We start from the raw sequence: 11,935 nt of genomic DNA on the forward strand, positions 1-11,935 counted from the left end.
GGGGGACTCTTGGCCTCTCCTGCTTCTTTTGTTGCTTTTTGCCAGGCTAAGGATTGAATACAGGATACTGTGCATGTCAGACCAACAGACTGCCACTGAACTACACCCCCAGGCTCATCAATGTTACATGTGCACCCTCATCGCATGTTAGCCTTATTACTTGAAACTCTCTCTTCCCTCACACTGGGGGGCACATGTGGCCCATGGCAGGCAAACGCTTTACCATTGAACTATATCCCCAGCTAAAAGCAATTTTGTGACATAGGGTCTCAAGTATTCCAGGCTGGTCTTAACGTCCCTGTGTTGTTGGGGATGACCTTACTTCTAATCCTTCAGCCTTGACCTCCTAAATGCTAAGATCAGAGGTGCATACCATCATGGCTGATTTATTTATATAGTACTGGGGCCTCCTGCATACTAGTTGAGCATCTACCAACTGAGCTGATGCCTAGCTATTTCTGCAGAAAACACAAGACTTTTAAAAGATGTATTCATTTTATGTTTTACGTGTGTGTGTGTGTGTGTGTGTGTGTGTGTGTGTGTGTGTGCCTGCTTGTCTGTATGTGCACCGTGTGTGTAAATGCCTGAAAAGGTCAGAAGAGGGCATTAGATTCCCTGGAATGAGAATTATAGGCAGTTTTGAACCAACAAATGTGGGTGCTGGGAACCTGGGTTATCTTCAAGAGCAGCAAGTGCTTTTAACCACAGAGCCATGTCTCCATTCCCTCCAGCCCCAGCTGAAAAATTTGATAGCCATTTCGTTTGCTTCCCCACTGAAGTTTCATTAATTTATGTTCTTCTCAATATGTAAAAGAAAGTGTCCATTTTCCCCAATATTTTTAGCTTTTTTTCTTTTCCCAATTTAAGCTCAACGTTGCTCATTGAAATTCCTTTTCTACTTCTATTTTGTTTGTGTGGCTGAGATCATTAATTGTTCCTAATATACACTTAAAAAATTAGTTTTTGATTTTAATTACGTGGTTGTGTGTTGTGTACATGTGCATACATAAGAACAGGTGCCTAATTAAGGCCGGAGGGGTTGCAGCTGTAAGACTCCTAGTGTAGGTGCTAGAACCCAAACTTGATTCCTTGCATGAGCAGTACACTCTCTTACCTGGGGAGCCACCTTTCCAGTGCCCCCTTTTGCCTTCTTCCTTCACCGAAGGAAGTCTTTCTGGCTGACATTTGAGAAGATCACCAAACTCAGATCCAGAGTCTTTTCCTATTGTAATAGTCTTTTCAGATAAACTCTTTGGATTTGTTTGTTTAGCAACACCAACCTTCAGTGTTTCTTGGAGCTTGCATAAATCACTTTTCAAAACACAAAATTGTTGTTTTAGACTGTGAAGTTCTCTGTGGTAGACTCGGGAAGGGAAGATGGCATCTCTCAGTGCTTCTAAACTCTGAAATCCATAAAGAAACAAGCCTGAATCTAATGAGCAGCGTGATGAAGAAAGTGATGTCACAGAAGTTTATGTAAGCAAAGACAGGTGAAATCTCACAAATTAACCTTATTCAAGATTAGCCTCAGGGATATGTCAAGCCGAGGAACCATACAAGAACATAAATACTAAATATGACAGAACAAAAACAAAAAAAACATATAACTGAGGATGGGTTGATAAAACCTATACCTGGGCTACACAGGTCTGACAGTGATTGTATATGCACCATGCTCTATTCGTCCAAAGGTTTAGCACATCTTTGACATTGGGAAATCTGAAGCTCCAAGGTCGTCTTAGCCAGTTACTGCTTTGGGGTATATCTGTTGAAGAAGTAACCAATCTGTGGAAGAAACATTAAACAAAACAAATAGAATACCATAGGTCTTGGCTGGGCATGGTGGTGCATACTCGGAAAGCAGAGGCAGGAGGATGGATGTCTGGCAGCTAGAGTTTCAGGCAGTTGTGAGCTGGCTCATTTGAGTGCTGGGAAGCAAACTGGGGTCCCTTGGAAGAGCAGGAAGTGCTCTTAATCACTGAGCTATTTCTCTGGTTGGTGAATTTTTAGTTTTTGAGATTGGGTTTTATGTACCCTATACTGACTTTGTAATATGATAATGTAGCAGAGACTAAATCTGAACTCTGGTACTTGCCATTATCTCCATGACAACATTCCCACCAGGAATACAGGTATGAGCTACAAGCCCAACTCTATTTATTTATTTATTTATTTATTTATTTATTAAAGAGAGCTTTAGAGCTAAGGATATAGCTCAGCAGTCTGTTTTGTTTGTTAGTTTTGTTTTTTGTTTCCATGATCGACACCTAGAGTTTGATCCCTAGCATACCAAAAATAAATTAAATCAGCTGGTTGGGCAGGACATACCAACCAACTAGAGGAGAAATAGGGGAGGGGTTGAAGCTGGAGAATTTCCAAAAGCTCAAGGCCAGGCTGGACTACAGTCTGTTCCAGGGCAGCCAGGACTGGAGATAGAGAGGCTCTCTCAAACAAAACAACAAAGTAAGAACCTATCATCCTACACAGAGAAACCTTGCCTTGAAAAAACTAAACAGAACCTATCATCATCAACAACAACCTTTTGAGAGAGGGTCTCACTCCATAGTGCAGGATGGCCTGGAACTCACTGTATAGCTCAAGATAGCCTTCAGCTCTCAGCAAGTCTCCTGCCTCAGCCTCCTGAGTGCTGGGGTTACAGTTAGCACAAACTACTGTGGCCAGCAATCATTATAGTATAGACACATTTCAAATTTTACATGGGGCATGCCTAAAAATGATTTACTTAGGGGATGCAACTCGAAGGCTGAACTGGTAACTCTACGATGAGATTTAATATTTCCTGTGTTCTCTGTTCCACCTTACCTTTCTGGTGTGGGTGGTGGAGGGGGAGGGGTCAATAGCTGAGGCTGGACTCGGGAGGCTTCTTTTTTCTTAAATAATCGTTTGGCTTTGGCTCTTAGCTTTCTTCTTCGTTGTTTGAACTTGGGCATGATTTCTGTAGAGAAAAAAATTGAAGTTAAAAAAAGTTATGTACGAGTGTTTTGTCTGCCTGCCTGTGTCTGTCTTTATACCATCTGCATGCCTGCTACCTTCAGGGGCCAGAAGAGGCCATCATATCCCCTGGGAACTGGAGTTCCAGATGGTGGTGATCTGCCATGTGGAAGAAGAGCAGCTAGTGCTCTTAACTTTGAGCCATTTCTCCAGTACTTGAAATATATATTTTATTAAATAATGTATACATATAGAAAATGTATAAGCCTTCAGGGCATAGTTCTATGACTTATGATATAGGACCATTATATACCCTCATATACATCATCTTGGTTATTTTTGGTTTATGCCAATTTTTACCTCCTTCTCCAACCTTGAGTAAGAAATAAATTGTAGCTGTGGACATGTTGGTTCGAACCTCTAAAACCAGTGTTGGGGGATGGGATTTGAGGCAGAAAGATGGCTGTGAATTGGCGAACACCTCAAAGTGATTGTCTCCGAACACCTAAAAAGCTGGGTACAGTGTACACACCCACAATCTCACCACTTGGAAATTGAAGGCAGGTATATCAGGATTCAAGGATAGCTTCAGCTATCAAGTAAGTTCAAGGCCAGCCTGGGTACCTGAGACTCTGTCTCAAAACAACAAAACAAAACAAAAACCAGAGAGAAAAAAGGTTATCAGCATTCTGGGAAGAAAATGTAAACTCAGATTTAAAGTGTCTCTGGAGAATCTTCCCTGTAATTTACACTAGTCTCTCACTCAGCTTTTGTTGTATTCACTGATGAAATCAAATGAATTCTTTTTTATTCTCTGCAACTCCCCCCCTCCCCCCACCGGAGACCAAACCCAAGGCTTTGCCCTTGTCTAGGCAAGTGCTCCGCTACTGAGCTATGCCCCCTCTTTTTATTTTTTATTTATTTATTTTTTGGTTTTTCAAGACAGGGTTTCTATGTGGTTTTGGAGCCTGTCCTGGAACTAGCTCTTGTAGACCAGGCTGGTCTCGAACTCACAGAGGCCCCTTCCTTTTTAAAAAGTCATTTTGAGACAAGATCATATGTATCCCAGGCTGACCTTTGAACCCCTATAAACTAAGAATGACCCCTACCTCTGCCTAGACTGCTGACATTACCTCGAGATTGGCAGTCACATTGGGGTTATATAGTGCTGGAGATCCAAACCGAGGCTTCCTGTACGCTAGGAAAACACTTTACCAACTGGCTACAGTACTTAGCCATTCCTTTCCTTATAGTAGGAAAATGGCTGTAGTGGATTATAGTTTGATATTAAAAAGACAGGCTTACAATTCAGCAAGATAGAATGAACATCTACTATGATAGGCAGATGTCATAGTGGGAGGAATCATTTATAAAATGCCCCCTTAAATGTGGGGTACATTCCCCCTTTCCTCTGTCAATCTTCAATCTCCTCAACTGACAAGGAGAATTTTAGTCTTAGTTTTATACAAAAATAAGCTGAAGGTTAGATGAGATATCCGCCTAATGTAATACAGTTCTATGTTTTTATACTAATGTAATACAATAAAGTATAAAAACATAGACCTGTAAGTCTTCAGAGACCATGAATTTTCTTAATAGACCATGGGGCAATAGTCACTTAAATAGGCTATATACAATTATCCAAAATCAAAGACCTGGGCTGGTCCGAAGGTAGTGAGTTATCTCAATTGATTGTTCACAGTCAGTTACAGATTGAACTCCTATTCTACACTTTCCCCCCTTCTCACTACTGCACTTGACTAGTCTTTAAAAAAAAAAAATCAAAGACCTGTTTTAAGACAGTTATTTTGAAGCACTAAAGATATTACTTAATATATTTTGTTTTAACATATACCCTTTTTTGGATATATAAAAAATTCTGGCCAGGTGGTGGTGGCGCACGCCTTTAATCCTAGCACTTGGGAGGCAAAGGCAGGTGGATCTTTGTGAGTTGGAGGCCAGCCTGGTCTACAAGAGCTAGTTCCAGGACAGGCTCCAAAGCTACAGAGAAACCCTGACTTGAAAAACAAAACAAAACAAAAATTCTGGGTTCCTTTGGTCTGAAGCTCCAAAAGGCTTTGCAAGTTTTAGCTGTTGATTTCCGAGGAACAAAGATATTACTACTCTAGTAGCAGACATGAAAATGGCTTGCTTCCGATTTAGATATGAATACAAAAAGTCAGTGAAACACACATTGAAGGCCCTGAGTGGTGGTGCACAGCCTCAAAATCAACACTTGCAAAGCAGAGGTAGATGGATCTATGTGAATTCAAGGCCGAACTGGGCTAATAGCTTCTTCCAAGCAGGTCACGGCCATCTAGTGGGACCCTGTGTCTGATAATTTAACAGTCATTCTTCCACTTCTGTTCACTTGACCAGTTTTTGGAAGTAGGTATTCGCATATACTTCCTCAGCACCTGAGGACACCTCTCCACTTCCTTTACAGGTTGGAAAAAGTGAGAAGCGCCTTGGTATCGGCAGTGTAATCCTGGCAGCTAACCTTCAGGTCAAAAGGTAACAGTGAAGTGAAAGCATCTTATTGGTTAATGGTCAATCGAGTTTATAAGATTCAAATTTTTTTGAGACAGGGTCTTGTTATGTAGCACAGGATGGTCTGGAATGCAAGTTCCTCCTGCCTCAGCTACTAAATGCTAGGATTTTAGGCACACAAGGCAAACAAAATCATGACTGGCCTTAAAGTAGATGTAGCCCAGGATGCCCTTAAATGCCCTATCTTTCTGCCTTCATCTTCTAAGTGTTAGGGTTACAGTTGTGTGATTTCTCACCTTCCTACATTTTATTCATCTATTTCTTCAGCCTTACAACATAGCAACAAGCTTTTTCTTTTCTTTCATTTTTTCAAGACAAGGTTTCTCTATATAACAGTCCTCACTGTCCTAGAACTTGTTTTGTAGACCAGGCTGGCCTCGAACTCACTGAGAACCACCTGCCTCTGCCTCCCAAGTGCTGGGATTAAAGGCGTGCGCCACCACTGCCCGACCCCATTACATATTTTATCCAGTAAAGGAAGGAAAGATACCATCACTTTCCAGCAGCAGTCAGCAATGATTCTCTTTTCACTTAAGCAATATCCTCTAAGTCTAATACTTTTAGGATGTGTGTGTGTTGGGGCGAGGGTGTTAGTTTATTCAAACCAGATCATATCTTTACAGTTAAAGGGTGGATCAAAAACTTCCAAGTATGAAGTTCAACAAATAGCAGAATGAGCATTGGCTCATTGGCTGATCTAGCTCGGTTGGAAGAGTGCCGACCTCACGTACAAGACCCTGAGTTTAATCTCCAGTGCCATATCAATTATAGCGTTGGCACACAGGCCTGTAATCCCAGAACCCTGGAGGTGGAAGCAGGGGGATTCAGAGTTCGGGGTCATCCTTTGCTTCAGCCAATTCCTTGCCAACCTGGGTTACACAAGCCCACCTCAGAATAATAATTAGTCTTCTCATAAGTTGACACTGCTGCTTCTGTTAAAACTCCATCAGGCACATGAAAAGTTCTTCGGCTGGGAACATTTCTAAAGCCGCGGCAGCAGCGGAAATGACAGTTGCCATTTCATCACCAACGTTCTAAAACACATTTTCACGCCCACAGAAATTGCCCTTTGTCAATTTAATTCCATTATCAACTCAGTTGGTTCAGCCTGATTACTGTGACATGATTACTGCCATTTTCCTATAGTTAGTGAATTTTGTTTTATTGTGGAGAAGTATTGTCCCCCCCCCTCCCGGTTCTTTTCTGTGTCTCTCTCGGAGTGACCACAGGTCTTTAGTGTCACCCAGCACAGTACTAGCACGTAGTAAAAGGGTGCACTTTTACATCGATGTTGGAAGTAACTCTGCCTCAAGGAACATTGTAAAACAACCCGTCAAAAAACATTCCTCCACAAACTTAAACGTGCTGAAGAATCGCGGGGGACAGCATCTGGTTAAATATATATTCTTATCCAGTAAAATTGGATGCACCCCTATAATTTGCATTTGTCACTAGCGACCAAAGAAGCTAAAGCCGCTAGTCTGTGGACCCACTTTGAGAGACAGAGTAACGAAGAAGACTGAGCAAAAGGCAATCGCTTCAAAACATATATTGCATGAGTGTTTAATAAAAATGTGGCTTGGATGTTGCCAGCGGAGCTCTTGTCCTGCCCCAAACCTTCCCATTTCTACTCCATCTCCCTCAAGTCCTGCCCAAGACCCACCTCCTTCAGCCATTAAGAACCCAACCATCAACAGTTCGAGTAACGGTAGATGGGACCAGGTAACAAAGAAAGAATCGTCCCTGCACTTACTAGTCTAAAAGTCTGAGGACTAGACGAAGTTCGGGTCGGAGCCTCTTCCACACCATAAAGAAGAATTCAAAATTAAATCCTTGCCGAGGAGTGACCAATCGTAGACGTGGTCTCTACACGGTTCGTTGTCCTGAAAGGACCCAAGTACAGCCTGGATTACGATTGGCTGAGGGCGCATCACATCCTGGCCAATCGGAATTGAGGCGCTTCTTGTATGAATAAGGGAAGGCGGGCGAGAAGGGGCGGGGAAGCCGAAGAGAAAAGAAGGTGTGTCACATCGCCTAGGCCGGCAGTGGAAGCTCTTATGGCATTGGCTGCTGCTGCTTCCGAGTACACCAATCGTAAACTCTTTCCCAAGTATGAAATTGAAAGTGGAGAACCGAAGGCAGCCAATGGGAATAATCACATATTCAGCAGCCAATCCTCCTACGGCGTTTTGTGTCTTTGCCCAACAGGAAAGTGTGTTTCATGAGGAGGGGCGTTACCTAATCGCCAATGGGCGGGCGCCGGCGGAACGGACCAGCCAATGAGCGCGAGACGTTGAGTGACAGCTGTCCAATAGAGACCCTCCGTGCTAGCACGACTCGCCGCTTAAGCGCCTCCGCGGTCTCAGGAATGTCAACTATTCAACATGGAGGCGGAGGTCGATAAGCTGGAACTGATGGTGAGTGGAGAGCAAAGGAAACTGATTGGGTAATTGGTTTTCCCCACCGAAGGCCTAGAAGGCGAGGCGCCTTTTGGAGGCGCCGGAAACCCTGGGTGGCGGAGGCTGGAATCTGGATCGACTTCCCTCCTCCTGCATCGAAGGGAGCCACCGCCGCCTTGGTCTCTTAACCGCCGCGGGGGAAGGGGTTACATCCGGGGAACTCGGGAGGGAAATGGCGGGAGATGTTGAGGGTGTGGGCCTTTGTAATTCCCTGCTCCTCGCCTTCACCTCCACCGGCTCCCGGGGCCGCGCCCGGTACAGACGCCGTCTCGGGTTTCCACCTCTGTGCCCCAATGTGACCGGAATGGTCTTTAGGAGCCGGGAGGAGGAGAGAAGTCGTTCACGTTTCCCGAGCAGAGGGATGGAGGATGAGGCGGGGCATGAGTCCAGGGGCGCCGAAATTCGGGCTCCACGGCGCAACTCGTCGCAGGCGAGCTGAGACGCTCGGAAAGAGGACGCTAGGCTCGCTCGAGAAACTTCACCGCGGTCCCGTCGAGCCGGCTCGCAGCGGCTCGGAGGTGGCGTGGGAGAGGAGCGAGCCGCGGGCACCGAGCCTGGAGCTCCTTCCAGGAGCGCGTGCGGCATCGCGCCAGGCCAGGCCGCTGCTTTCAGCTGCCCCCTCTCTCCTCTGTGCAAGTAGCGCCAGGGAAGAAGGACCTCGGTGGCCGCTGGCATGTCCTGCCGTGCACTGGGCGCCCAGCCGCGGGGCCTTCTAGTTGTCTCTGGGAGGGTTTCCCTAGTACTCGGTCTCTTTATTCTCGCCCTCCTGTCTTTGCCCTGGCCGCTTGGTCGCCGCGCCTTTTTTCTTAGTTCCCTTATTCTGTCTTCAGCCTTCTTTTGCCTGGTCATTTCCCTCCTCCCCTCCCCCCAGATTGGAAAAGCTCCCTTAAAAATATAGAATGTGAAGGAATCATTGAGGTTCCCCCCTTAAATAACAACATTAATATTAAAAAGTAAAATGCTTCTTTCTTCACCCATAATCTGTCGTTCCCCTCTTCAAGGAATATCTTGAGTCTGTTACTCCTGCTGTGGAAAGGACTTTAGGGTGATCCTGGAAGATAGCGAGCACCCCCCCCCCCATTCCCACTCCAGAAAGTGTGACGCCTCAGTTTCTTTTCTCTTTCATTAATGAATTCAGGTGTTTCACGTACGTTTTATTAGAGGCCTTTTGTTGCTTTTAATATTGTATTTTAAACTTTCTTTGTGGAGAGTGTGGGGAAGGGGGAACGGGGAGAATTTTTTGCAGCTTTCCAAATCTTCATAAATGAAATGAATATTTGACTTCAAGGGTTTTGTGTGTGTGTGTGCGTGTGTGTGTGCTTGTGTGCGCGTGCTATTAACGTATTAAACACACACCCAGAATGTTAATATTGTGGTTAGAGTTTGTCAATAGGCATGTGCTCTCCCGCATTATGGAATCCTTCCTTTGGAGTAGGTGGAGATAGTTTGCCTTGTTAGAGGCTAATTCTTTTTTTTTCAACAGGTTATTGTCTAGTTGGTGGAGCTTTAGCCTTTCCAGTACAATCAATACTCAGACTTTTAAAAAATATTGAGCAGGTGATCTTAAGGAAAACACAAGTAAACATCCTGCAAAAAGTAAGTTTTAGGAAGTTATGAGATTGCTGAACTTTAACATTTTTAGATATTGTATCAATTATGGTGAAGCTTTAAAATTTCTTTATGAAGAGGATGAAAGGCACACAGCTTTTCCTTTTGTGACATTTCCTGAAATATATTCATGGTAGCATTTTAATTTTCCAAGTTACTTTTTTTCTTTATCAAGGGCTTAAAAACACATTCAATTTTTTTATCATGATTTTCAATATTAACTTTAGCTTTTTATTGATTAAATAGCAAAAGACATCTCATCTTCAAATGAACCAAATTCCTAAAAGAAAAAAAAAGTATCTGTTGAAGTTATCATTTCCAAGCTGAAGATAAGTGATGTAAAAGTCTTAACATCTCTAAAAGGTTTGCTAAGGAGCCTTTGGGTGTGTGAAAGGAGTGTACAATATTGTAAAGGTGATAATTACTCTATCTCTGTAAAAAAAAAAAGTTTTTTTTATTCTCTGTGTTTTTCTTGTGTTAACATCTAATTTAGAAAATTAAGTTTTTTTTTTTAAACACTTGTTTTTAAAATCTAGTGCTTGGTTAGCAGAGTTAAATATTCCCAAATTTGAGTTTTGTGGCCCAGCATCTGAGGATAAGTTCCAGCTCTTTTGAGTCCATTTTTTAGTAGGTTTAATCTGTCTAAGAAACTGAACTGGACCATTTAAAGGAAGGTCAATGAAAATAATGGGAATGTATTTTTGCATCAATCAACATTACTAATGGTGGAATAAACTCATTGTAGAATAATCTTTGTCCCTGACGTTTTCCCTTTGCCTGCTGATTGAGTGGTACTCCTGCCCTCCCTTTGTGATACTCTAGGGATTGTTCACAAAAGGTAGTGTAATAGGATACTTGGGTTCTGTTTCTTGGTTTACATTTGACTTTCAAGGAAACTTTTTTTTATCCCTCTCACTGTTTTCTTGATATTTCTAAGTTTGAAGGGAATGGATTTGCTTTTCTTCACTTTTTAAGAGTTAAACTGAAATATTAAAAATACTTTTGCCTAGTGTTAGGTTAGGTTGGGTTAATGTCCAGTTAAGAATATATCAGTTCCCTGATAATCTCTCTTTTTTTGTATTAGCCCTCAATAAATTCTCGAGGCACAAGATTTGTGTTGTGTGTGTGCACGTGTATTAGATTCCATATAGGTAAATTAGGTATATAGTCATTTGTTTTCTTTTTTTTAAATATTTATATATTATATATACAATATTCTGTCTGTGTGTATGCCTGCAGGCCAGAAGAGGGCACCAGACCCCATTACAGATGGTTGTGAGCCACCATGTGGTTGCTGGGAATTGAACTCTGGACCTTTGGAATAGCAGGCAGTGCTCTTAACTGCTGAGCCATCTCTCCAGCCTCTTGTTTTCTTATTTTTTAAGATTTATTTTATGAATGAGTGTTTTGCATGCATGTATGTATGTCTGTGTACCACATGTGTGCCTAGTGCCCAAGGAGATCAGAAGAGGGCATTGGATCTCTTGCAGCTGTTGCAGATGATTTTGAGCCACCAAGTGGGTGCTAGGAATCGAACCCAGGACCTGTGCAAGAACAAGTGCTCTTAACCACCGAATCATTTGCATTTGTTTTTTCCAGTCCTTTGCATTTGTTTTCTTAGAATTACTCAAATGACTTGCTTTCAATGGTAGGTAACCAATTGCTTTGGAAAAGGAGTGAAGCAACATTACTTTTCAGCAGAGAACAGAAATATTTTTTCATACATTTGCCTCAATAGTAATTATAGCATATCTTGTTGATATCAGTCCTAAAGTATTACTGATGCCCATGTTAATTATTAAAGGCTCAGGACATTTATAAAATTCCTCTACATCTGTGTGTGTTTATGTTTGAATGCTGCTACTTACCAAGTTAGTTATCAGAAACCAATTATTACTTGGGTTTTAAGTCTTTTGCTCTTCAAAAAATAAACCTTGGTATAAATGTTTTTAGGTTTTGGATGTCTTCTGACCAAAACTAGCAACTCAGCTTTAAGGTCTTTGCACACTGGAGCTTACACTCCTTTCCTGCTCACTACTGCTGGCGAATGCTCTGACTTTATTGCACTACTGTACTTTACAGCTAGCAGTGCAATAGTATTGTCAAAGCATCCGAAAGCAGCTCACACCTTTCGTGGCTCTTCTCTTACTTCTTTAGTATTGCGAAAATTTTCCTATAGCTTCCAGTGCTGAAAACTATAATTTTGTGACAATGTATATTTTTAAAAAGTCATCATTTGAAGAAGAAAAACCTTAATATTAAAAATGCATTGCTAGCCGGGTGGTGGTGGCGCACGCCTTTAATCCCAGCACTCAGGAGGCAGAGGCAGGCGGATCTCTGTGAGTTCGAGACCAGCCTGGTCTACA

General features: G+C 42.6%; 2 protein-coding genes across 2 annotated transcripts in view; one reads left to right on the plus strand and one right to left on the minus strand.

Annotated features, from left to right (window-relative positions):
- Positions 1-7,392, minus strand: part of Prr11 (proline rich 11) — a 23,295-nt gene extending 15,903 nt beyond the window's left edge. Inside the window, exons 1-4 of the mRNA XM_005350473.3 lie at positions 7,256-7,392; positions 2,824-2,956; positions 1,635-1,785; positions 1,281-1,403 (exon numbers count right to left, since the gene is read on the minus strand). Of these exons, the coding sequence (XP_005350530.1) occupies positions 1,281-1,403; positions 1,635-1,785; positions 2,824-2,951 (402 nt within the window). The 5' untranslated portion in view covers positions 2,952-2,956; positions 7,256-7,392. The remainder of the gene's footprint in view (positions 1-1,280; positions 1,404-1,634; positions 1,786-2,823; positions 2,957-7,255) is intronic.
- Positions 7,393-7,823: 431 nt separating this feature from the next.
- The window catches only part of Ska2 (spindle and kinetochore associated complex subunit 2), a 20,548-nt gene continuing 16,436 nt past the window's right edge, over positions 7,824-11,935 (plus strand). Inside the window, exon 1 of the mRNA XM_005350474.3 lies at positions 7,824-7,919. Within this exon, the coding sequence (XP_005350531.2) occupies positions 7,887-7,919 (33 nt within the window). The 5' untranslated portion in view covers positions 7,824-7,886. The remainder of the gene's footprint in view (positions 7,920-11,935) is intronic.

This window comes from Microtus ochrogaster, chromosome 7 (genome assembly GCF_000317375.1).
Source record: "Microtus ochrogaster isolate Prairie Vole_2 chromosome 7, MicOch1.0, whole genome shotgun sequence".
NCBI classification, from domain to species: domain Eukaryota; kingdom Metazoa; phylum Chordata; class Mammalia; order Rodentia; family Cricetidae; genus Microtus; species Microtus ochrogaster.